Source organism: Oncorhynchus nerka, linkage group LG28 (assembly GCF_034236695.1).
Source record: "Oncorhynchus nerka isolate Pitt River linkage group LG28, Oner_Uvic_2.0, whole genome shotgun sequence".
Lineage (NCBI taxonomy): Eukaryota > Metazoa > Chordata > Actinopteri > Salmoniformes > Salmonidae > Oncorhynchus > Oncorhynchus nerka.
Window position 1 is genome coordinate 29,782,690 of NC_088423.1, and position 26,979 is coordinate 29,809,668.

At 43.7% G+C, this 26,979-nt stretch overlaps 3 protein-coding genes across 4 annotated transcripts; 2 read left to right on the top strand and 1 right to left on the bottom strand.

The window, feature by feature from the left end:
• The first annotated feature begins 1,205 nt into the window (after window positions 1-1,205).
• Window positions 1,206-9,066, top strand: ifit8 (interferon-induced protein with tetratricopeptide repeats 8). Of its 2 annotated transcripts, XM_029640348.2 has the most exons (5): window positions 1,206-1,310; window positions 2,231-2,695; window positions 2,893-3,196; window positions 4,212-4,439; window positions 7,846-9,066. In XM_029640348.2, exons 1-5 carry the CDS (start codon window positions 1,306-1,308, stop codon window positions 8,218-8,220), a joined length of 1,377 nt encoding a protein of 458 aa, XP_029496208.1. In that variant the 5' UTR covers window positions 1,206-1,305; the 3' UTR covers window positions 8,221-9,066. The 2 variants fall into 2 exon arrangements, with proteins under 2 accessions (XP_029496208.1, XP_029496209.1); XM_029640349.1 differs by lacking the exon at window positions 4,212-4,439.
• Window positions 9,067-9,855: 789 nt separating this feature from the next.
• Window positions 9,856-15,513, top strand: LOC115113102 (neurofilament medium polypeptide-like). The gene is made up of 3 exons (XM_029640350.2): window positions 9,856-10,957; window positions 11,044-11,168; window positions 11,880-15,513. Exons 1-3 carry the CDS (start codon window positions 9,929-9,931, stop codon window positions 15,178-15,180), a joined length of 4,455 nt encoding a protein of 1,484 aa, XP_029496210.2. The 5' UTR covers window positions 9,856-9,928; the 3' UTR covers window positions 15,181-15,513.
• Window positions 15,514-18,130: 2,617 nt separating this feature from the next.
• vdac2 (voltage-dependent anion channel 2) lies at window positions 18,131-26,566 on the bottom strand. Its single transcript, XM_029640351.2, has 9 exons — window positions 26,444-26,566; window positions 24,674-24,745; window positions 24,216-24,265; window positions 23,806-23,958; window positions 23,543-23,595; window positions 22,279-22,506; window positions 21,734-21,884; window positions 21,359-21,416; window positions 18,131-18,323 (listed from the first exon to the last, which is right to left on the bottom strand). The coding sequence occupies exons 2-9, from the start codon at window positions 24,738-24,740 to the stop codon at window positions 18,232-18,234; spliced, it is 852 nt and encodes a 283-aa protein (XP_029496211.1). The 5' UTR covers window positions 24,741-24,745; window positions 26,444-26,566; the 3' UTR covers window positions 18,131-18,231.
• Window positions 26,567-26,979: the final 413 nt, after the last annotated feature.

Below are 26,979 nucleotides of genomic sequence, written 5' to 3' on the forward strand. Positions count from 1 at the left end.
GCTCAGAGACAGGATTGTGTCGAGGCACAGATCTGGGGAAGGGTACCAGAAAATGTCTTCAGCATTGAAGGTCCCCAAGAATGCAGTGGCCTCCATCATTCTTAAATGGAAACAGTTTGGAACCACCAATACTTTTCCTAGAGCTGGCCACCCGGCCAAACTGAGCCATCAGGGGAGAAGGGTCTTGGTCAGGGAGGTGACCATGAACCCGATGGTCACTCTGACAGAGTTCTAGAGTTCCTCTGTGGCGATGGGAGAACCTTCCAGAAGGGCAACCATCTCTGCAGCACTCCACCAATTAGGCCTTTATGGTAGCGTGGCCAGACGGAAGCCACTCCTCAGTAAAAAAAAAAAAAAATGTACCTTTATTTTACTAGTCCAACACTCTAACCACTAGGCTACCCTGCTGCCCCAATGCCACTTGGAGTTTGCCAAAAGGCACTTAAAGACTCTCAGACCATGAGAAACAAGTTTCTCTGGTCTGATTAAACCAAGATTGAACTCTGGCCTGAATGCCAAGCGTCATATCTAGAGGAAACCTGGCACCATCCCTACGGTGAAGCATGGTAGTGGCAGCATCATGTTGTGGGGAAGTTTTTCAGCGGCAGGGACTGGGAGACTAGTCAGGATCGAGGCAAACATTCATGGAGCAAAGTACAGAGAGCTCCTTGATTAAAACCTACTCTGGGCCTCAGACTAGGGCGAAGGTTCACCTTCCAACAGGACAACGACCCTAAGAACACAGTCAAGACAATAAAGGAGTGGCTTCATGACAGATGTCTCTGAATGTCCTTGAGTGGCCCAGCCAGACCCCAGACTTGAACCTGATCGAACATCTTTGGAAAGACCAGAAAACAGCTGTGCAGCAACGCTCCCCATCCAACCTGACAGAGCTTGAGAGGATCTGCAGAGAAGAATGTGAGAAACTCCCTACATACAGGCGTGCCAAGCTTGTCGTGTCATAAATGTGCTAACATTTCTAAAAACCTGTTTTTCTTATCATAAGGGAGTGAGTGTAGATTGAAGAGAGAAAAAAAACGATTTAATCAATTTTATAATAAGACTAAGGTAACAAAATGTGGAAAAAGTTAAGGTGTCTGAATAGTTTCCAAATGCATTGTAGATTTTATTTCAAGATATGGGTGTGGTTAACATTGGCTGCCATAAACTTTCATTTTACTGTGATCCCTGTAATAGAAACTGAAACTTAACTGAGAGCAATAAAAGACACAGTCACTATCAGAAAACACACTTCTTCTGAACAGGGACAGCTGGTATTTGAAAAAACAAGTCCTGATTTGAATTATGAGGTAAGCAATGGGGGGGTTTAAGTAATTATTTTTTTGTTACAATTTCATTTGAGTGTTTTTGAATATGATATGACCCCTTGGTAAGCAATCTTTTCATTTTTTAGTGCATTATCATATTATGTGTAACCGATGCGAAATGGTTAGCTAGTTGGCGGTGGTGCGCTCTAATATCGTTTCAATCGGTGACGTCACTTGCTCTGAGACTTTGAAGTAGTTGTTCCCCTTGCTCTGCAAGGGCCGTGGCTTTTATGGAACGATGGGTAACGATGCTTCGTGGGTGACTGTTGTTGATGTGTGCAGAGGGTCCCTGGTTCGCGCCCGGATTGGGGAGAGGGAACAGATTAACCTTATACTGTTATATATGCATAATTTGCTATATTCAAAATGCTTTCTTCTCATTGTGTAATACATTTATTTGCTATGAACTTTAAAGGCCCAGTGCAGTCAACATGTACTTTTTCTTGTGTTTTATTTCATATTGTACAACAGCTGATGAAACAAAAAGTGTGAAAACATTTGATCAGTGTTAATTCCTGATAGTTGCTGGTAGAAAAATACAATATATACAGGACCTTCCAATTAGAAGGTTCGCAATGGCGGGAGTTACGGGTTTCCATGATGACATCACTATGCTCTAAATTTGGTGATACCAATACGAACAAGAGTTCCAAAACTCTCTGCCAATAACATCCTGTTTTCAGTTTCCCCCTCCCCACTCAGACCTCTCCCAGACAGTCCTAGCAAAATTATTACTTGAGAATTCGTTGTTGTTTTTTTTGCAAAAAAGGTTTTAGTTGCCCATTTTAATGGAAATCTATTACAGTAAGGTACTTAATTGTTGTCCATAAATTATTTGATATTGATATAAAATTACAGCTAAATTACTGTTTACATTTTCTCAAAATCAAAATTATTCTCAGTGACAGTGAGAACACCCTTGAAAAAAAACTAAAGAAACTGCAATGTCACTTCACCTGGGAGCTAAACAAGGAACAGGCTGACCTCAACCTCCTGGAGATAAAACTATGTGAAACGCTGGAAGTAGTTCAGGAGGGCTTTGAAGGCAATCTGAAAAGACACAGTTTAAACCTGCTGGCTTATATTAAACACCTAAAAGCTGAAGATAAGAGATCACTGGAATGCTTAGAGAAGGCAGAGAGGGAAAACGCTCATGGCGAGAGGCTGTGTGTAGTGACGTATGGAAACCTGGCCTGGGTCTGCCATCACATTGGAGATGACATAAGAGCAGATGGGTATATTCAGAAGCTGGAGGAGATACACAAGGCCTCTGCCACAGCCTCAACCTCTGTCCTGCTTGTGCCCAGAGAGGTCCACAGTGAAAAGGCCTGGTCCCTCCTCAAGTTCTCAAAGCACCACTACACAAGGTATCTAGATTAATTATTTATTATGTATATTGTAATAAAAGGCTGACTGATGACTGTTGGCTTTATGTACTGTTTAGTCTGATTTCACTTTTGGAAATCAATAACACCTCTCCTTTCAGTCCTTTTTCCTCATCTACCCTCCCCTCTTCTCTCCCCTCACTAATCCTGTTTCTTTTCTTCCCTTCTCCTCTCCTTAGAGCCAAGGAGTGCTTTCAGGAGGCTCTGCAGATGGAGCCTGAAGATAAGGAGTGGAACTCGGGTTTTGCCTTCTCTCTGTTCCGCCAAGAGGGCCTGGTGACTAGGGAGGACCAGAGGCTCTCCTATGAGGATTCCCTTGCTGTTAAACAGCTGAATTATGTCCTGGAGCTCAACCCAGACAGTGCCATGACCAGGGTCTACCTGGGCCTGAAGTGCTACAAGAACCGGAGGAACGCAGAGGCCTGGGGCTACATGAGGAAGGCTCTGAGTCTGGCACCCTACGACCTCAGTGTGGTACTACAGGTGGGGAGAGAAGTTTAGGCTAAAAAGCATTCTAATGCTCTAAGATTAGGTCACATAATTCTGTGATGTGTTGGACCTATAGGTATTTTGGATTTAAAATGAACAGTTTCTGTCTATATATGACTATCCAGGGTTGTGTGTATTAGTAGGGCATGCACAAAGTGTTATGCCTCCTGTTTCACTCCATTTAAAATGGGTTTCTCCTATTTTGTGCTTTCTGAACACCATCGAGCGCATCCTGGTTGCATCACTGCCTGGTGTGGCAACTGCTCGGGCCTCCGACCGCAAGGCAAAACAGAGGGCATTGCGTACGGCTCAGTATATCACTGGGACCAAGCTTCCTGCCATCCAGGACCTCTGTACCAGACAGTGTCACAGGAAGGCCCAAAAAAATTGTCAAACTCCAGCCACCCTAGTCATAGACTGTTCTTTCTGCTACCGCACTGCAAGCAGTACCGGAGTGCCAAGTCTAGGTCCAAGAGGCTTCTTAACAGCTTCTATCCCCAAACCATAAGACTCCTGAACATCTAATCAAATGGCTACCCAGACTACTTGTATTGCCCCCCCCCCCCTTCTTTTATGCCGCTGCTACTCTCTGTTATTATCTATGCATATGTAACAGTATAACTTTAGACCGTCCCCTCGCCCATACCCGGGCGCGAACCAGGGACACTCTGCACACATCAACAACAGTCACCCACGAAGCATTGTTACCCATCGCTCCACAAAAGCCGCGTTTCACATCCATTACACAGTCACTTTAATTACTACCTACATGTACATATTACCTAGACTAACCGGTGCCCCCACACATTGACTCTGTACCGGTATGCCCTTTGTAAAGTCTCGCTATCGTTATTTTACTGCTGCTCTTTAATTACTTGTTCCTTTAATTTCTTATTCATATTTTTTAAACTGCATTGTTGATTAGGAGCTTGTAAGTAAGCATTTCACTGTAAGGGCTACACCTGTTGCATTCAATGCATGTGACTAATAACATTTGATTTGATTTGAGGTGGGGAGGTTCATGAAAAAGGAGCAGAGTTATGATGAAGCCCTGGCAGTGCTGCTTAGGATGCTGCAGAGGGCGCCAAACTCTTCCCGCCTGCACCACGAGATAGCCAACAACTACCGCTGGAGGGCTAAGCAGAGTGGAGACCCCCACAACCAAACACTGCTCAAACGCTGTGTGTTCCATCTGGAGGAGGGGGCACGCCTCAACCCCACACACATCTACCCTCAGGTTAGAGATACATGCATGCACACACACACACAGTGATAAACACACGCAGGACAGGGAAGCTACATCAAATCAAATTGTAGTAGTCACATGCGCCGAATACAACAGGTATTACAGTGAAATGCTTACTCACGAGCCCCTAACCAACAATGCAGTTAAAAAAAATATGCCTAAGGAAAATTTTAAAAAGTAACAAGTAATTAAAAAGCAGCAGTAAAATAACAATTGCGAGACTATATACATGGGGGTACCGGTACAGAGACATCGGTTATTTGAGGTAATGTGTACATGTAGGTAGAGTTACTAAAGTGACTATGCATAGATGATAACAACAGAGAGTAGCAGCGGTGTAAAGGGGGGGGGGACAATGCAAATAGTCTGGGTAGCCATTTGATTAGGTGTTCAGGAGTCTTATGGCTTGGGGGTAGAAGCTGTTTAGAAGCCTCTTGGACCTAGACTTGGCACTCCGGGTACCGCTTGCTGTGCGGTAGCAGAGAGAACAGACTATGAATAGGGTGGCTGGAGTCTTTGACAATTTTTAGGGCCTTCCTCTGACACGGCCTGGTATAGATGTCCGGGATGGCAGGAAGTTTAGCCCCAGTGATGTACTGGGCCCTTTGCACTGCCCCCTGTAGTGCCTTGCAGTCGGAGGTCGAGCAGTTGCCACACCAGGCAGTGATGCAACCAGTCAGGATGCTCTCAATGGTGCAGCTGTTAAACCTTTTGAGGATCTGAGGACCCATGCCAAATCTTTTTAGTCTCATGAGGGGGAATAGGTTTTGTAGTGCCCTCTTCACGACTGTCTTGGTGTGTTTGAACCATGTTAGTTTGTTGGTGATGTGGACACCAAGGAACTTGAAGCTCTCAACCTGCTGCACTGCATTCCCGTCGATGAGAATGGGGGCGTGCTCAGTCATATTTTTCCTGTAGTCCACAATCATCTCCTCTCTCTTGATCATGTTGAGGGAGAGGTTGTTGTCCTGGCACCACACGGCCAGGTCTCTGACCGCTTCCCTATAGACTGTCTCGTTGTTGTCGGTGATCAGGCCTATCACTGTTGTGTCATCGGCAAACTTAATGATGGTGTTGGAGTCATGCCTGGTTGTGCAGTCATGAATAAATATGGAGTACAGGAGGGGACTGAGCACGCACCCCTGAGGGTCCCCTGTGTTAAGGATCAGCGTGGCGGATATGTTGTTACCTACCCTTAACACCTGGGGGCAACCCGTCAGGAAGTCCAGGATCCAGTTGCAGAGGGAGGTGTTTAGTCCCTGGGTCCTTAGCTTATTGATGAGCTTTGAGGGTACTATGGTGTTGAATGCTGAGCTGTAGTCAATGAATAGCATTCTCACGTTGGTGTTCCTTTTGTCCAGGTGGGAAACGGCAGTGTAGAGTGCAATAGAGATTGCATCATCTGTGGATCTGTTGGGGCGGTATGCAAATTAGAGTGGGTCTAGGGTTTCTAAGATAATGGTGTTGATGTGAGCCATGACCAGCATTTCAAAGCACTTCATGGATACAGACATGAGTGCTTCGGGTCGGTAGTCATTTAGGCAGGTTACACTAGTGTTCTTGGGCACAGGCACTGTGGGGGTCTGCTTAAAACATGTTAGTTTACCGACTCGGACAGGGAGATATTAAAAATGTCAGTGTAGACACTTGCCAGTTGGTCAGTGCATGCTCGCAGTACATGTCCTGGTAATCCGTCTGGCCCAGCGGCCTTGCGAATGTTGACCTGTTTAAAGGTCTTACTCACATCGGCTGCGAAGTGCGTGATCACGCAGTCTTCCGGAACAGCTGGTGCTCTCATACGTGTTCCAGTGTTATTTGCCTCGAAGCGAGCATATAAGTAGTTTAGCTCTTCTGGTAGGCATGTGTCACTGGGCAGCTCTCAGCTGTGCTTACGTTTTGTAGTCTGTAATGGTTTGCAAGCCCTGCCACATCCGACGAGCGTCAGAGCCAGTCTAGTACAATTTGATCTTAGTCCTGTATTGACGCTTTGCCTGTTTTATGGTTCGTCGGAGGGCATAGCGGGATTTCTTATAAGCTTCCGGGTTAGAGTCCCGCTCCTTGAAAGTGGCAGCTCTAGCCTTTAGCTCAGTGCGGATGTTGCCTGTAATCCAAGGCTTCTGGTTGGGGTGTGTACACACGGTCACTGTAGGGACAACGTCATCGAGGCACTTATTGATGAAGCCAGTGACTGATGTGGTGTACTCCTCAATGCCCTCGGAGGAATCCCAGAACATATTCCAGTCTGTGCTAGCAAAACAGTCCTGTAGCTTAGCATCTGCTTCAGCTGACCACTTTTCTATTGATCTGGACACTTGTGCTTCCCCCCATTTAAGCAGGAATCCGGAGGATAGAATTATGGTCAGATTTGGCAAATGGAGAGGTTTGTATGCATCTCTGTATGTGGAGTAAAGGTGGTCCAGAAGTTTTTTGCCACTGGTTGCACATATAACATACTGCCAGAAATTTGGTAAAACCGATTTAAGTTTCCCTGCATTAAAGTCCGGGGCTACTTGGAGCGCCGACTATGCGTGCACGTTTTCATGTTTGCTTATGGTGGAATACAGCTCATTCAATGCTGTCTTGGTGCCAGCCTACGACTGTGGTGGTATATAAACAGCTACGGAAAAAATACTCTCTAGGTAGATAGTGTGGTCTACAGCTTATCATGAGATACTCTACCTCAGGCGAGCAATAGCTCGAGACCTCCTTAGATATCGTGCACCAGCTGTTATTTATAAAAATACATAGTCCACCGCCCCTTGTCTTACCAGATACTTCTGTTCTATTCTGTCGGTGCAGCGTATAACCAGCCAGCTGTATGTTGATAGTGTTGTCGTTCAGCCACGACTCCGTGAAGCATAAGATATTACAGTTTTGAATGTCCCGTTAGTAGTTTAATCTTCCGTGTAGGTCATCTATTTTATTGTCCAAAGATTGCACGTTTGCTAGCAGAATGGAAGGAAGTGGGAGTTTATTCGATCGCCTACGAATTCTCAGAAGGCAGCCAGCCCTCCGGACCCTTTTTCTCCGCCTCCTCTTCACGCATATCAAGGGGATCTGGGCCTGTTCCCGAAAAAGCAGTATATTGTTCACGTCCGGCTCGTCAGACTCGTTAAAGGAAAAAAAGGATTTTGCCAGTCCGTGGTGAGTAATCGCAGTCCTGATGCCCAGAAGTTATTTTTGGTCATAAGAGACGGTATCGGCAACATTATGTACAAAATACGTTTTGAAAAATATGTTATAAACAAAAAAACTTGGTTGGGGACATACACTATTATCACTGATTTACCACATCCATTCTCCTCTCGACTCTGACCCAGGTGATATTCAAATACTTTCTTTATCACTGAGTTATGGTAATAATATCCAAACAAGACAATCTCCTCCTCTCCCCCAGGTGGAGCTGGCTGTGAGGTACTCAGAGCTGAAGGACACCAGTAAGGCCATGGAGAAGTTCCAAGAGCTGTGGTCCCGGTCAGATCTGAAGCCCTCCGACCGCCAGGCCTGGCACCGCATGTATGGTGACGTCCAGCTCTACCACCTGGGCTCTGAGAGGACCGCTGTCAACCACTACAAGGAGGGCATGAGGCTCTATAACATATCAACTGAATGGAGTCAGTGTAGAAGAAGGCTGCTCAAAGTGCTGAGGTTTAACAAGGATAGGAGAGGAGATGACCCCTATGATATCAGAGAGTTCGTTGACTCATTCAAGAGAGGGGTTTTTAATGTGGAGGACGCTGGGGTGTCGACACTGACACTGGGCCACCCCTAGTCCACTTCATAATGAGTAGCCTTCCACTTTACCATCAACAGCTCTTTACATGTTTGATCATTCATAATAACAATTTGCTGATAATGCATTTAATATACACTGAGTACACCAAACATTAGGAACACCTTCCTAATATTGAATTGCCCCCCCGCCCCTTTTGGCCTCAGAACAACCTCAATTCGGCCGGGCATGGACTCTACAAGGTGCCGATCCTGTCCCATGTTGACTCCAATGCCTTTGGGTGGTGGACCATTCTTCATTCACACGGGAAACTCTTGAGCGTGGAAAAATCCAATTGCAGTTCTTAACACAAACCGGTGTGCCTGGCACCGACTACAATTCCCTGTTCAAAGGCAATTCAATATTTTGTCTTGCCCATTCATCCTCTGAATGGCATACATACACAATCCATGTCTCAATTGTCTCAAGGCTTAAAAATCTTTATTTAACCTGTCCCCTCCCCTTCATCTACACTGATTGAAGTGGATTTAACAAGTGACATCAATAAGGGATCATAGCTTTCACCTGGATTCACCTGGTCAGTCTTTGTCATGTGTATATACTGACTGACTTTCACTTGGTCTAAAAAGCACTTTACATACACTTTTTTGTATAGGGGGTGGGGTGAAGGGAATTAGGGGTGACTAATAAAATACTACGTTACCCCTCAAATTGAAATATATAAATATAATATATTTAAATATAAACATTTTGCCTATGACATTGTTTAAAATAAGTGAATCACTGTGCATGCTATTCTAACATACAGCTGAGAAGTGACATGGAGTTAAGTGCTAATTTTTGTAAAGATATACTATTTCACAATAAAAAATATGTTTGCTGATACATTGTTTTCTCTTATTGCAGCCAGTAACCGTAAACATATATTTACTATTCTCTCTCTCTATGAGGTTTTCATATCTCATCAATAGTGTAAAAGGCTATCCTTCATCTGATATCATATATTATTCACTCAAATATATCACTGATTTATATGGGGAAACCTACATAAAGTAAAACATTGCTTGTAGTGAGGTGTGAAGAATGGCTGCATCACTGGAACACATCCAAGTCATTTGTCTGATTTCTGGCTCTTCAGCCAGCCTGTCTGTGCCAAGACTTGTGCATTTGTCCTCATATAGACATTTATAAAAAAGGTGCAAGGTTAAAAGTGCTGCTTGACTGAGAAATGGGAGTGGTTATGTCTAGGCCTAGGGTGATTCTTGCATGACTATTTTACACTTTCATTACAGTAGTCTCATGTAGGGCTATACAGTAATATTACAAGCAAAGCAAATTCAGCCAAACCAGAATGTACAACCACTTTCCATAATATTAAGAAAATCATCAAAACAAGGAAAGCTTTAGCCCCTTGAATAAAACAATAGTCTGAACACTTAAAATGTATTAAAGATGTATTAGACTTGAGATTTTGAGGTGTCATTGTAGACTACAGACGTTTTTAAGGGAAATGCTCTCCTATGGGCTACGTCACTGCTGTCTGCGACAAAACAATGAGGGAGAGCGAGAGATAGACCGCGATAGAGAGAGGACGCGCGCGTTGGCAGGCAGTCAAGCCTACAGCTGATTCAATACATTTTCAGCACTATGGACAGTTCCATTTTGCAGCGCGAGCGGACAGAGGGGGTATAAAAGATAGGAGCAGCGCTACTTAGCCTACCAACACCGTTGAGACAACTGAGGCAACATGAGCCACCAAATTGAGAATCGGTCGGGTTCTCCACATAGAAGAGCTCAAGATGACTATTCCCGCTATCAACACAAACTGACCGGATCCCCCTCGGCGTCCAGGACCGTTATAGGTTTTGGGTCGGCTACCGCATTTATGAACAGAGGATATGCGACGACGCCGAAGAGCGAATTCGGATCGGTTCCGAGATCGGATATCTTTTTAGATTTATCAAACACGTTTACCGGGGTGTTGACGAAAATTAATGAGAAAGAACTGCTCCATGGGCTGAACGGCCGTTTCACCGGGTTAATCGAGAAGGTGCGTCATTTGGAGCACCAAAATGAATTGCTCGAGAGGGAAATCGAGGAAATCAAACAGAAGGCACAGTCACCCGCATCTCTGGCACAGAAGCACGAGTCGGAGCTTATGGATCTGAGGAAACTAGTGCATGACATCACCCTTCGGAAGCGTCAGATCGTGATAGAACATCAGAACCTGGAGGAAGACTTCCTCACCTTGAGAGACAAATACGACCAGGAGGCTCGTGAACGCTCGGATGCAGAGAAAGGCATCCTGGTGCTGAAAAAGGACGCCAACGACGCATACCTGGCAAAACTTCAGCTGGACATGAAAGCGCAATCTCTGGTGGACGAGATTCACTTCCTGAAGAAAAACCATGAGGACGAGGTGTTGGAGATGGTGGCCCAGATCCACGAGTCTCAAGTGACGGTCGAGGGGCATGCCTTTGCAAAACCCGATATCACTGCGGCTCTCCGGGACATCCGTGCAGAGTTGGAAGGTCACGCCGCCTCCGACATCCTTGAGGTCGAGGAGAGTTTCCGTGTCCAGTTCACAAAGTTGACAAAAGCGGCAGAGAGCAACAGAAAGGCGCTGAAGGCAACACAGCAGGAGATCCAGGAGAACAGGAGGCGCTTCCAAGGGAAGAACATTGAACTGGACTGCGCGAAAGGAACGAGAGAGGCCCTGGAAAAACAACTACATGAGCTGGAGGAGCGTCACTATTCGGAAATGATTAATTACCAGGTAGGCTATGGTTTATTTTGTACCTCTAATAATTTATTGCAAATAAACATATGCATTTGTATGATGACCCCTGCTTTTCTGTCCAGGACACTGTCAGGCAGCTGGAGAATGAGCTGACTAATGCTAAACTAGACATGTCTGGCCACCTGAGAGTGTACCAGGACCTGCTGAATGTCAAAATGGCTTTGGATGTGGAGATTCTCTCTTACAGGTAAGAGACAAACTCTGTCTCTCTCACTAGATAAGGAAACTTGTGTGGAGCTTGTTTTGGTCATTTTGAATATCAAAGTCTAGTCATACAATATCCTTGACAAAGGAAAATACCATATGTGTTATTTTTTATTTAACCTTTATTTAATTAGCCAAATCAGTAAAGAACAAATTCTTATTTACAATGACGGCCTACCCCTGCCAAACCCTAACCCGGACGATGCTGGGCAAATTGTGTGCCGCCCTATGGGACTCCCAATCATGGCTTTTTGCGATACAGCCTGGAATCAAATCAAGGTCTGTAGTGACGCCTCTAGCACTGAGATGCAGTGCTTTAGACCGCTGCGCCACTCGGGAGTTTTAGTGTGTTCCTGGATCTATTTCTGGGGATAACCAGGGGGTGCACCTTTTATTCTACCCCATCACTAAAACATTTGAAAATGTGCAAAACTGTCATAGTGTTAGTGAGGGATCACTACAGACACAGTTAATAATGTATAACAAAAAAAAGAAACAGTAGACATTTTATAGAAATAGAGGAAGTTTGATTTCATATTTAACACATCAAATGAACAGATCGTGGCTTATATCACAATACACAATGACACTTTAGTCATAATATGGATATTGAGACACATCTACACAAATTGGGACATATCCATATTATTGTCATGATGGTAATCACGCCTAATAAGTCTCTGTCTCCATATAGGAAACTCCTGGAGGGTGAGGAGTTCCATCTGTCCACCATCTCTGACACCCACATCTCCATGCCCTACATCTACCGCCAGTCCCCTGTCTACACCCTGTCTTCCCTGGCCCGGCAGGGAGGGTCCACACGCAGGTCTGAGCCCCAGTACAAGTTTGTAGAGGAGATCATCACTGAGACCACCAGAGAGGTGGAGTCCGAGTTTGAGGAGACCGGCTCTGAGGAGACAGGAGAGGGAGAGAAGGAGGGAGAGGAGAGTGACAAAGCTGAGAGGAGGGGTAAGGAAGAGGAGGATGAGGGGAAAGTGGAAGATGTAGGTAAAGTGGATCTTAAAGTGGATGCCCCAGAGAAAGAGGGGGAACAGGAGGAAGAGTCTAAGGGCCAGCAGATAGAAACATCAGCAGAGGTTGAGGTAAATGGAGATGGAGTTAACACTAGCAAGGGAGAAAATGGAGAGGAAAGAGATGACAAAGGAGAGGAGGACATTGACACAGGTGACAATACACAAAGTGAAGTCAAATCAGCTAAGGCCACCAGTGAGGAAGAGAAGGAAAAACTGGACACAACAGAGGAGATAGACGGTGAGATAGAAGATGTGGAGGAGCCATTAGAAAACGATAACACCTCAAAACATGACAAGTCCCTGCCAGAGGTTCCCATGAAGGGTGATATTTCCATAGAACCCAAAACGTCAGAGTCAGAGGATATTCAAACAGAAAGTTCAATAAAGGGTGAACCACAGGTCCCCACAGAAATCATCTCCAAAGAGCCCAAAAAGGTGTCAGAGGAGAGCAAAAAAGAAAGCCCATCAAAAGAGAAAAAAGAGGTAGATCTGAAAGAGCAGAGCGCTCTAGCACTGGAGCAGAAGCCTGATCAGAAGGTGCACAGAGAATCAGACCAACTTCAAGAGGAAGAGAGTGCTGTGGCAACACAAGAAGAGGATGTCCCTGAGGCCATAGAGAAGGACATGAAATCCCATGATATCACTGCTGAGCTGAAAAACAGCTCCACCAAGGAGACATGGGGACAGGTGAAGTCACCAGATGATTCTGGTGTAAAGACTACACAGGATGACAAAACGGTAGGAGGTAAAATTTCAGCCAGACTTCCCAGCACAACAACTGAGTGTGAGGAAGAGCCTGTGCCACAGACCCCTGAAAAGGAGGTGGGTCTGAGAGAGCCAAAAATGAGCAGCAATGATGATAGTGTAAAATCTGTTGAGCAGAATGAATCTAATGGCAGTGAAAATTTCACAAATGATATCATAACAGCTGAGGAAAAAGTGAAAGAATCTGATACATCCTCTAAACTAGACACAACTATCTCCCCTAAAGAGGAAACAACCCCACAACCAGAGCCAACCGTCACCCCCAAAGAAGAAACATCCCCAAAAATGGACCCAATGGTCACCCCCAAGAACGAGACATCACCTAAACCAGACCCCACAGTCACCCCTAAAGAAGAAACATCACAATCAGACCCAACCATTACCCTTAAAGAAGAACCATACCCTAAATCAGAATCAGCACTCACCCCTAAAGAAACTTTCCCCAAACCAGCCCCAACTATCACCCCCAAAGAGACCTCCCCTAAACCAGAAACAACCACCACCCCTAAAGAAGGAACTTCCCCAAATCCAGAACCAGCAATCACACCTAAAGAGCCTTCCCCAAAACCAGCCTCAATCATCACCCCTATAGAAAAAACTTCCCAAAAACTAGAGCCAGCAGTCACCCCTAAAGAAGAAACTTCCCCAAAATATGAAATATCCCCTAAACCAGCCCCAACCGTCACCCCTAAAGAAGAAACATGCCCAAAACCAGACCCAACCGTCACCCCTAAAGAAGAAACATGCCCAAAACCAGCCCCAACCGTCACCCCTAAAGAAGAAACATGCCCAAAACCAGACCCAACCGTCACCCCTAAAGAAGAAACAAGCCCAAAACCAGACCCAATCGTCACCCCTAAAGAAGAAACTTCCCCCAAACCAGAATCAACCATCACCCCAAAATATGAAATATCCCCAAAACCAGCCCCAACCGTTACCCCGAAAGAAGAAACAAGCCCAAAACCAGACCCAACCGTTACCCCTAAAGAAGAAACTTCCCCAAAACCAGAAGTCACCGCTAAAGAAGGAACTTCCCCAAAATCAGCCTCAAACGTCACCACTAAAGAGGAGACCTCCCCTAAACCAGAATCAACCATCACCCCAAAATATGAAATATCCCCTAAACCAGCCCCAACCGTCACCCCCAAAGAAGAAACATCCCCAAAAATGGACCCAATGGTCACCCCCAAGGATGAGACATCACCTAAACCAGACCCCACAGTCACCCATAAAGAAGAAACATCACAATCAGACCCAACCATTACCCCTAAAGAAGAACCATCCCCTAAACCAGAACCAGCAGTCACCCCTAAAGAAACTTTCCCAAAACCAGCCCCAACTATCACCCCCAAAGAGACCTTCCCTAAACCAGAAACAACCACCACCCCTAAAGAAGAAACATCCCCAAAACCAGAAGTCACCCCTAAAGAAGGAACATCCCCAAAACCAGAAGTCACCCCTAAAGAAGGAACATCCCCAAAACCAACCCCAAACATCACCCCTAAAGAAGAAACTTCACCAAAACCAACCCCAAACCTCACCACTAAAGAGGAAACCTCCCCTAAACCAGAATCAACCATCACCCCAAAATATGAAACATCCCCTAAACCGGCCCCAACCATCAAACCTACCGAGATCACCCCTAAAGATGAAATATCCCCTATATCAAACTTAATCATTACCCCAGAATCAACGACCACCCCTACAGAGAGTGAAATGATCAGCAGTGGAGGCAAAGCTGAGACTGCCACACCACAAGAGAAACAGGTGTCTTCCGTTGCAAAGAGCAAGGACTCACACAGAGAGGCGCCAGAGAGGAGCACAACTCAGGAGAAACCAGAGGAAAGTACGGCTAAAGAGCCTGAGAAGGTTACGGATCCCAACGATGAAACCCCAAAGACAGAGAACGTGAAGACCAAGGCCTCTGAGGAAAAACCTGAACATGTGGAGATATCTATTACAAAGACATCGCCAGTGAAAGAACAGGATGTATCAACCATGGGTTTGAAAGAGAAAACTGTTGACGGGAAGACAACAGAAGGGGCACCATCTAAAATAGACGAGAAAGGCTTTACAAGAGGTGATGAAGACAGCAAAGATGACAAAACTGCGAAGAAGACATTAACAGGGCAAGCTGCTCAGCCAATTGCAGAAAAGCAAGCTAAACCTAAAACCTGGGACTTAACCTCTTTTTAGAAAGACCAGATTTAGAGGTCAGTAGAAGTTCTGTAAACCTGCATGATTAGTGCAAGCCTTCGAAGCAATATGAGAACTGCTCCACCTTGAAAGATTAACTGACGCTTAATATGTTCAGTATCATAATTCATAACTGTCAATTATGAGACCATTAAAGAGCTCCTGTGAGATATGTACTGCAATATGGAATGTAACAAATCAAAAGCTGTATTTTGCTGTTCCTATTTTCTTCTGCCCAAGCGATGATTGGAATTGGGATGATAATGTTCATGGTTGATAATGTGATTTGATAACGCCTGAATAAGCCAAGAAATAAATGCTATTGGAAGAGCACTTCTGTTTCCAGCTATTCTAACTTGCTGTGCTGTATTCCACCTGATAAGATGCACCACATAACAGCCAATTTAAGAGTAAAAAAAAAAAGGCTTTTGCCTTTACATCAGTGTCCCCATGATGAAACAGAGGTACTTTAGGGTCACCCAGTTGCTCATAAAAGTGCCTTATAGTCAGGTCTTTATAAAGACCAAAGTATCTGGATAAGGTGACCCTCAATTCATCAGCTTTGAAAGTGTGCTGCTGACACACCACATTGTTGAACTGACCTTGTTCCCTGACCCTCACAATCTTTTACCCATGAGAGGTTGTCTATAGGCCAGCTTCCAGGCCAACTATACTGAACAAAAATAAATGCAACATGTAAAGTTTTCATGAGCTGAAGTAAAATATCCCATACATTTTACATAAACACTAAATGCTTATTTCTCTCAAATGTTGTGCATACATTTGTTTACATACCTGTTAGTGAGCATTTCTACTTTGCCAAGATAATCCATCCACAACCCCAGACTACGTGTAACCACGCCAACCCAGGACCTCCACATCCAGCTTCTTCACCTGCGGGATTTTCTGAGACCAGCCACCCAGACAGCTGATGAAACTGTGGTTTTACACAACCGAAGAGTCAGAAACCGTCTCAGGGAAGCTCAGCTGCATGCTCATCATCCTCACCAGGGTCTTGAACAGACTTCAGTGGGTAAATGCTCACCTTCGATGGCCACTGTCACGCTGCAGAAGTGTGCTCTTCAATGATGAATCCTGGTTTCAACTGTACGGGCAGATGGCAGACAGCGTGCATGGCAAAATTACATCCCAGTTCTTCCGTGGCCTGCACACTCAGACATGTCACCCATTGAGCATGTTTGGAACTCTCTGGATCGACAGTGTGTCCTAGTTCCCACCTATATCCAGCAACTTCGCACAACCATGGAAGTGTGGGAGAACATTCCACAGGCCACAAACAACAGCCTGATCAACTATGTGAAGATGTGTTGCGCTGCATAAGGCAAATGGTGGTCACACCAGATACTGCATTTCTGATCAACGTCCCTAATGTGGCCAACAGATGCATATCTGTATTCCTAGTCATGTGAAATCCATAGATTATGGCCTCATTTCAAATGACATGTCATGTAACTCACGAAAATCTTTGAAATTGCTATATTTATATTTGCCCGCCTTGATAGGGGTTTAACATACCAGACTGCAGTCAATGACGAGGCAAACAATCATTTGATGGAATTTGAAATATAGAGCACAAAACATTATTTTACATTATGTAAAACCTGATCTGTCCATGTCAGACTTACCAGGTGAAAGCTATGATCCCATATTGATATCACTTGTTAAATCCACTTCAAATCAGTGTAGATGAAGGGGAGGAGCCAGGTTAAAGAAGTATTTTTAAGCCTCGTGAAATGAATTGTGTGCCATTCAGAGGGTGAATGGGCAAGACTAGATTTATGTGCCAAGAACAGCAACACTGCTGGGTATTAAGCTTAACAGTGTCCCATGAGTGTCAAGAATGGACAACCACCCAAAGGACATCCAGCCAACTTGACACAACTGTGGGAAACATCATGGAGCCAGCTTCACTGTGGAAGCCTTTGACACCATGTCAAGTCCATGCCTCAACGAATACAGGCTATTCTGAAGGCAAAAGGGGGTGCCACTCAATATTAATAAGGTGTTCCTAATGTTTGGTATACTCAGTGTATATGCAAGACCTCCCAAGGCCAGAGAAGTTCAGCTCTCAATAAAAGCCAGGAGTTGGTTTCTGGAGTTCAAAGACTTTATTGAAAAGTTAAACATACACGTAACAACCTTCCAGGTTTCCGGTGATCTCGTTCTCAGTCAGCCAAGTGACCAGAAGCTACTGGGATAGCATTGACACTGAACTTGACTTAGTGTACACCACACCAAAGCCGGACAGTATCCAGGCAGTTTGGCTTTACTGTGAACCTTATTAAACCCTCCCATAGTAGTCTGCAGCAAAGTAGAAAACAAAAGAAAGCCTGCCAGGTCAGCCAAGAATGAAAGGTTTTAACCCCAACATAGAATCTGTTTCAAGCCACCCAAAATCTGCTCAGTTTAAGCGAGGGCTTCATCATGTACAGTGTTGATATAACATCTCAAATCCCAATGGCTGACTGACAGATCATAACAGTACAACACAGCTTTAACCTCATCCTCATGTGCGTGGAAGGAAAAACAAAAAGGCGTATGATGATATTTAAATAGTAGGGGAGCCTAATGCAGTGAATAACGCAGTTATAAATGAGATGTGTTCAGACAAGATATTAGATGATTGGTTAGAAATGGTCAAATCAGAAATGTATGACCAAACCCAACCGCTGTGTTTAACCAATCTGATGTCTCACCAAATAAAAACACTTCAGAGATGTACATAGAAGCCACAAGTGACCAACTAGCTACATGGGAGGAGAACAATGTGGTGTATTTTATTGTCAAGGCCGTGTTGGATAGATGCAATGAGAAGGTGTATAAATTATTGACCCACTGAAGGTGTCTTTGATGGAAACGGCAAAGAAAACATTTACAACAAAGAATGACGGGGTAGTGTTTTTTTCTCGTTGTAGCCTCTGAACAAATCCCTTCCATTCATGATATACCCCCTTGCTGGTTTGAGTTGGAAATGCATTTTAAGGGCAGATACTGCTGATATTCTCTCGTTTCCTTCACCGCAAGGAGAGTTTAGGCCTCCAGTTCCAACCCCAGGCCCAGCTTGTGGCCTCCAGTGTTGATGCCCTTACCATCTACCAGGGCAGAGAGGGTGAGTTTCACACCTGCAACAGGAGAGAGGTGGTCAGGGTCACATTCAGGATGACAGTAAAGAAAATAGGTGTCAACTAGGGATGGAAATTAAGCAAGCCAGAGGGTAGTACTTTCAGATAGATGTGCAGAACTACTGAAAATCCTAAAGTTCCATCCCCGGTGTCAACATTGCAGATATAAATCTCTCCTATAGAACACACATGATTTCCTATTTTTAAAATGAGATACTTGCTGAGATAATCAGCGATCAAGTCGTTGGAATCTCCCCTTTAAACAGCATGCATAATGGCAGTCGCTGGAAATATCTAGTCGCTAGCCCCCTCTCTCTATTGGCCAACCGTCGCTCCTTTCATTGAAAATGACTGGTTGCCGGTAGCTCGTTTGCGGATGATCTCACCATGTGCGAGTCCTCAGTAAAATATGAACATCTTTAAAATCCATTTGTGCAGTACAGTGCACTTATACATGCACTTATAGAAATATTCCTACTTCCCTCCATATAATGTACAGCATTGTCCAATGAATTTATATTGCAGACAGTACTTTGAGTCATTACGGGCTTAGGTTGAGGAAGAGAAGCAGATACTTGTTTGTGAACAACCCTTCAAAATCGCAGATTAGGCTATTTCAGCAACACCGGTTGCTGACAGGTGTATAAAAATTGAGCACACCCATACAATCTCCATCGACAAACACTGGCAGTAGAATGGCCTTATTGAAGAGCTGTGACTTTCAATGTGGCACCGTCATAGGATACCACCTTTCCAACAAGTCAGTTCAACAAATGTCTGCCCTGCTAGAGCCGCCCCAGTCAACTGCAAGTGCTGTTATTGTCGAAAAGTCTAGAAACAACAACGGCTTAGCTGCGAAGTGGCAGGCCACAGAAGCTCACAGAACAGGACAGCCGAGTGCTGAAGTGCGTACAAATAGTCGCAACACTCACTACAGAGTTCCAAACTGCCTTTGGAAGCATTATCATCACAAGAACTGTTTGTCGGGAACTTAATGAAATGTATTTGCATGGCCGAGCAGTCGCACACAAGCCTAAGATCATCATGCGCAATGCCAATCGTCGGCTGAAGTGGTGTAAAACTCAGCACCATTGGACTCTGGAGCAGTGGAAACACGTTCTCTGGAGTGATAATCACGCTTCACCATCTGGCAGTTCGACGGACAAATCTGGGATTGGCGGATGTCAGGAGAACGCTACCTGCCCCAATGCATAGAGCTAACTGTAAAGTTTGGGGGAGAATTAATGGCCTGGGGCTGTTCTTCATGGTTTGTGCTAGGGCCCTTAGTTCCAGTGAAGGGAGATCTTGATGCAACACTAGACGATGACATTCTAGACGATTCTGTGCTTCCAACTTTGTAGCAACAATTTGGGGAAGGCCCTTTCCCGGTTTCAGCATGACAATGCCCCATGTGCACAAAGCGAGGTCCATACAGAAATGGTTTGTCGAGATCGGTGTGGAAGAACTTGACTGGCCTGCACACAGCCCTGACCTCAACCCCAGCGAACACCTTTGGGATGAATTGGAATGCCGACTGTGAGATCAGGCCCAACATCAGGGCCTGACCTAACTAATACTCGTGGATGAATGGAAGCAAGTCCCCGTAGCAATGTTCCAACATCTAGTGGAAAGCCTCACCAGAAGAGTGGAGGCTGTTATAGCAGCAAGGGGGATGGGGGGTACCAACTCCATGTTAATGCCCATGATTTCAGAATGAGATGTTTGATGAGCAGGTGTCCACATACTTTTGGTCATGTAGTGTATTATGAAGTGTGGGTTGGCCCTCAGCTCATAAAAGCAGTGAGCTACAGAGAAGTGTGTTAAACCACACGAGGACCACTTTTAATTAATACTTAAGTGCTGTCCCTACATATGTACTTGAACAGTGAAGCTAAAAAACTTTTCATTTGGCTCTATACTCCAACATTTGGGACTTGAAATCAAATGTTTTATGTGAGGTGACAGTACAGAATGTCACTTTTTATTACATATCCATTTTACCAGTTAGAAATTAAAGCACTTTATGCATCTAGTCCCCCCATTTAAAGTATTCATAAGTATTTGGACAAATTTGCATAGTATATTCAATTTATTCATAAGCTTAGTATTTGGGCCCATAATCCTAGCACGCAATGACAAAGCTTATGACACTACAAACTTGGATGCATTTGCAGGGTGACCCAGTCCCCGAAGTGACTTAATAAACCCTCTCGCATATTATTGAGGTCTACTCAGGAATTCCGCATTCCGTTATCTTGCCAAACCCCTCATCACATTTCTGGATAGCGGAGGTTGTCTTTACAGGTCTGATTGGAGTTTAACCTTTCAGTAATGCTATTGGTCAACAACTCAGATGTTATTTAAAGGTCTTGGATTCATTGTGCCTTCTCTTTTTTGTTCCTGATCCATGCTGGTGAGATATACACTCTCCCATGAGCTATGGGCCATGACACAAGCTATTGTTTCTTTGTCCCATTTCCTCTCTGATCATGCTTAGAATAATGCTTTGTAACTGAAGTTTATGCCTTTTATTTGATTTCAATCATTTAACAAAGTAATTAAATACATCTATATTTAGAATTCCATTCTCAGACCTTTGATTGCTGTAACTCAACTGTAGTCTCTTGCATATTTTTAAATCATCTTATAGTCAGATAACATTTTAAATAGGCTGATTGCAGTCTTATCATGGGTCACATGAAGAATATATAATATTATGCACATATCAAATATTACCCCAATACACAGTTTGTGCCCAATATAAATGAATATTAAATAATGTAGTGTGTCATTTGAGTCACTTTTATTGTAAATAAGAATATAATATGTAACAAAAAAATCTCTATTCTCTATTTTATTATGCACTTAGATTTGCGCAGGGCGCAGACATCGACTTTAGGGGGTTAAAGTCCTAACATCAGAACTAAAGGAACAACCTGTGCTGTGAACTTTATTCAAGTGACAGCTGATAAAATAACCTTTAGAAACACCAATAAGATACCTATTATAATTATCCTTAAAACAAGAGGTCTTACCTGGTCTCAGCGTCTGGGTATAGCCAACACCGACAAGGCTGTTGTTGTTCACTTTAGCCTGAAAAGACCAAATTAATTGATTAACTTAAAATCCAAAGGCAGATAACGACAGCAGTCAGAAATGTACTTAGCAACTCTGATATTTCAGAGCCAGACAATGTAGTGGGGTGTAGAAGATATTTCTTGCATGTGTTCGTTCTTAGGATACAAAGGACACAGTCTAAAAAACAAACAAGAAGAGTAGTTTCCCAGACACAGATTAAGCAACAACAAATAAAATTGATGGAAAATCTCCATTGACAATGCTTTTCAGTCCTGGACTAGGCTACATGTGTCTGAAACTGGCACAAAGAGTAACTTGTGCTCGGTACTTACACTGATGGAGGCGCTCTTGTCCAGCTGGTATTTGGCTGCAATGCCAAAGTTTGTGCTGTTGCTGCCGGCAGTCCAGGCAAGGTTGACCGCCGTCTCCAGCACTGGGCTCACTTTCTGGTAGATGGAGCCGCCAAACTGTGCACCGTCATTACTGTAACACAAGAAAGGGGAGAAGATTTGAGAGAGAACTGCACAGTCTTTACAGTAACAATAACCAGGGAGAGGAGTGATAAGAGGGTATTTCTCTGTAGACCAGTTTGAAATAAAGCCCTTTCCTCTACCCTCATATGCAGTTTGTTGGGCCTGACATATTGAGCCCTGTATAGGGGCTTTGGTTCAATCGTTGGATATTCAATGATTATCATTTCCAAGTTGAACCATCACCATATTGCCTACAGCTCTGTCCATTCACCCATGTCAGCATTAAAAATAAAAAAAGTTTTACAATTGAATGTAATTGGTAATGCATGTACACAGCAGAGCACTGGAAATGCATAACATTTTAAATAGAAAGGCATAATAAACTCATGTATGCCCTCAATTACACGTTGGTGTGCAGCTGGAAGTCCCCGGTCTTGTATCCCACAGCGAAGTTGTTCTGGGTCATCTTAGACTTGGCCGTGTCAAAAGTCATCTGGTAGCCGGCGAGCCAGCCCTCATAACCCACGACGGCCGCCCCGTGGATAGTGGGGCCAGCAAAGTCAAAGTCGACATCACAGCCCAGGTTGACAAACTCACGCTTGTAGGCGGTCTTGACTTTGCCGCTCTTCTTGCTGTTGGAAAGGAAAACAGTTTTGGTTAACCATAGCCTACAGTCTGAACTATAATATTTTGAATGAACAGCTAAACAGCTCAGGCTTAATATAGCCAGTCTGAGGGAAATGTAGCAACCGTAACATAATATGAATGCAATTGGGACAAACCAAGAGATGAAAAAACATCACTCCAGTAGTAATTCACCTATACACTCATGTTCATAATCAATAGTCCACAAGCAATAACAATTCGGAGCCACGGCTTTCTGGAACATTACACCAGCCAACAAGGCTTACAGTAGGTGCACCAACACACACAACAACAAATCAGACTTTATGAGCCTCTTGTGCTAATGTTACATGACACCAAGCCCAGTTCTAAACTAATAGCCTGGCCAGCATAAAGCTAGCTGAGAAACTAGCCTTCTGTGGGTTGAAGTTACCCCCAGACACCGATCTTGAGTCAGTTTTGCATTGTCTGTACTAATGGTTAAGTTTAGGATAAAGGAAGCGGATCCTAGATCTGTACCTAGGGGAAACTCATCCCACGGAGCTCAGTGGACATGCAGTGACTCATGGAGGAATAAGGATATGAATGGGCAGTTCAGGCTAACGTTGGACCAAATCATGGTTTCAGCAGCATAAAAACAATCTAGTTTAGTAAAATGGCAGTGCACATTGATGCGACCAATAAAACATACAAATTGGATAGCAAAGTCAATGGGTTGCTAAATGTGTCCAAATGGTCAGTTTGGAGGCCCTGCTAGGAGAATAAACTACATTCAAATAAAAGCACAAAAACAGTAACACAATCCATGGCTTGGATGTGATTCAAATATTACTACACAGATGAGTGCTAATGTTTATTTGACTGACCAGTCACCTCAGATCCACCCACAAGCCTCTGAGGACTGCGCACCCCAGATCATGTAAGGATACCAGGTGCTGGACTGACTCTTCTGGACTAGCTACATGTTCATACCATCAGCACCCATAGATCCTTTAAGTACTAGAACTAGTCCTCTGCATTGAACTTGTACATTACTAATCATACCCAGTGTTTGGTGAGAAGGTTGTGTCGAATGTCAGCTTCAGACCCTTGGCAATCTAGAGGGAACCAGAACAGAAAGTTGGAAAAAGACTGGCAACACAAGGTTGATCTACCTGCAGTTAATTTGATCAATACATATTGCATATTAATTATTTGTTTGAATCACCTTTTATTGTGTCAAGGCTATCATGACGCTCCATAGACAGATTTTATTGTGTAAGGCTAACCAATTGTGTTCCAAAAATAATGTTTTGTTGAATCCGAACCTGGTCTTCAACGGTGATCTCTGTTCCCAGGGTGTTGTCAGTGTTCCACTTCTCTGTGAAGGTCAGGCCATACTCGGACCTCTTGTATTTGGTTTCAAGGCTACCTGCCACCTTGCTGGTGTCCGTGTTTGAGGAACCAGCTGTTTTGAACTCCTGTATAACATTTGTAAAAAATTCAAATCAGGATATGAACAAAAACTTGTATAATTATCTGAAAGCTCCTGGGTTATCATCATCAAGGAGTGTATTGAACTATACTGCCGTCAAGCTCCCAGGGTTGTAAATTCAAATGACCTTCTATTACACAATTACTGCAATCATAAACATTTCTAAACTTTTACATATGGTAGAGTAGATGCAATTAATTTTCAAAGTACACAAGTTATTAGGAAGAAAATAAGTAAACTTACCACTCCGCTGTCAGACTTGGTCTTCACATCAAGCTTCACCAGGCCAAACCCTTTAGGGGGAAAAGCAAAGTTCTTATGAATTAAAAGCTATTTCGCAACCCTTGCATTGTTCAAATTCATCCTCGGACAGTTACACCATATGACATTTTCACCCTTTGATATGCCAAAACTGTAAACATATCATGCCGTGTGATAATTGATCCGGTGCCAAATAGGGGAGAACATGTAGAAATGTGCTGTAAGAAGATTTTTTGCATATGTTTTTTATATATATAAAATATTTTCCTTGGACACAAAAATAACATGTCACGACAACAGCTTACATATAGAAGGAGCACCCGCCTAGCCTTCCTATTGGTTTAGCATGCCTTTAGCATGCCTCTTGTTCTTACACAAGGTGTTCAATACAACCAAATCAATGACCAGTATAGCCTATTCCAGAGTGAAAGGTACAGTACCATAGCCTTTGTTGAAGATATCCTTGGCAGATTTGCCAAGGTCACCATATGATGGAGGCACTGCCATTACACCTGCAGCAGGAAAAAAAATATGCATATATTACACAGTCTGAGTATATTTTAGTTGACAAAATGCCTGTGCAAGGGTGCGTAGTTCAGAAAACAATGTTTCTTTTGAGTCTATAAGCATAGCTACTCATCCAAAACAGCTAGTCATCCTTTGGGATAATATTTATTTTCCCCCAACTGAAGGGCGTGGTTGCCTGTCTGTATAAGAGCCAGCTCTATCAGCCCAGAGCATGGGTTCCCTTGCAGATGCTGGATATGATAAGTGGCCTGTCTGTCTGCATCTGTATAGCTCTGCATGGCCAACTTATTTAAACTGACGCTAGGCCATAACTCCGTGACTCACTCAGTCAAGGCTAGGTGGAGGAAAATAAAACAATTCCAGAAAGGGTGGGTCTGGGAAGGGCTCCATTCCCCAGCCAAGTACTGTCTCCTACCCAGTCTGTCTCATTAATCAATCAATAACTGGGTATGGTGCAACTCAGAGACTCCATTACTAATCTCCCAGAACAGTCTCTAGGACAGACCGTGGTAGGTGGGTCTTTCCATTACAAGACCACCCAGTCATTCCTGGTTCATGTGAGGCCTCATTTTTGAGTGAGGGTATAGCATACGGTAGGTATACTGTAAGAAAGGGGGTGTTTGTGTAGTGAATCTATTTTTGACATCTTGTGGTTGTCATAACAGCTGAATCAGTTTGGATGAAACAAGTTGACATTGTCACCACACTGTTACAATATGGTTCAGGAATGCCTGGTGTTCCACACTAACAGTGTCAGGTATTCATTCACCTGTCACTACACACTTTTCAGAAGTGACAACCATAAAACCTATAAAAATGTATGCGTTAATTAAGCAATTTGACATATGCCATTCAGCAGAGCCAGCTGAGTGGTAGCTCGTTAGCCAGCTAAGGTTAACAGATAGTGAGAAGCTGTACTTTCAAGTTCCAGTTCTGTATCTAACGTTAGCTAAGGTGGCTGGCTAGCTAGCAAGCTAATGATATTGAAAAGATAATGGTATGCCAATTATGGCAACTGTAACGACAAACGTCATACTGAGCAAAGGTGGGCAAGGTTAACTGAGGGAAGCCATTGATATATTCAACCTATCCTATTGCTACCTAGTGTTGCTGTATCGAGTTAGCTGGCGTAGAAGCGCGTGTCAAAGTTCTGAGATATATTCTTTATGCTGGACAATAAAACAATGTACATATTCCTTGTGCATTTTCTGTACAGAAATGTTTAAGTTGTATCAACACCTTAAAAATAGTCTGCCATGCACAAGTAGCTATGTAACCTGCTGTACGTCCGCATTGCCAGGCATGCATTGCATGCCAAGGAAGCTAACTAACTAGCTACAGCTAACGTAGCGGTCTAGTTAGCAGATTGAGTTGGCTATCTAGCGTTACTGTTACAAAATGGAAGTTATCTAGTTAACTCACAGTTAGCTACTCCAAGTAACAAAGTAATCCAGTTTAATTGGTGGTCTTAATTTCACACACATGTGCACCGGACATGAGTTGTCCCCTACAGTACTCGTAACATAACTCAATAGCTAGCTTATGCTAACCGGCTAGCTAGCTAGGAACATTTAGCGATTGCGTGTCAGGCAGTACTCGGGCAAGCGTGGTCATAAACTGCGACAAATATATAGTTTGGCTAATTCATCTACAGTAAAATCCAGTTCAGTTGCTTCACTCACCGGTAAAATATGGGACTATAGGTCAACTAAAGTGACTTTATTCAGATGTTTGTGGCGCCGCTGTAGACTTCGCCGGTTGGACTGGAGTGTAGGACGAATTGAAGGAGACTGCAAGGAATGACGTCCACAGCATATCAAACATCCGATGCGAAGGACCTGTCCTTGAAACATGTTCACCTGTCTTAACATACTTGCAGATTCATGACAAAATAATTACAAAATGAACAAATATAAAAATGCATTTTTTTTGCTGTAAATATTTTGAACGTTTTTTTTTGTACATTTTCTTTATTATAGAATCATCCATTTCCGGGTGTAACTTCTCATTGACAACTATATTTGATCGTGTGGAGTAGGTCATGGGTCATGTGGAGTACGATCACTAGAATGAGAAAGGCACTGAGGGAGTCATCCGTACATATCTGACTGGTGTTAGACTTGACTATTCTGATCTAATCTTCAAATCTATTTTTATCGTCTTCTTAGACTTGTATAAAGCTTTCGATACAGTGGAACATGAGTTTCTATTTCTTATG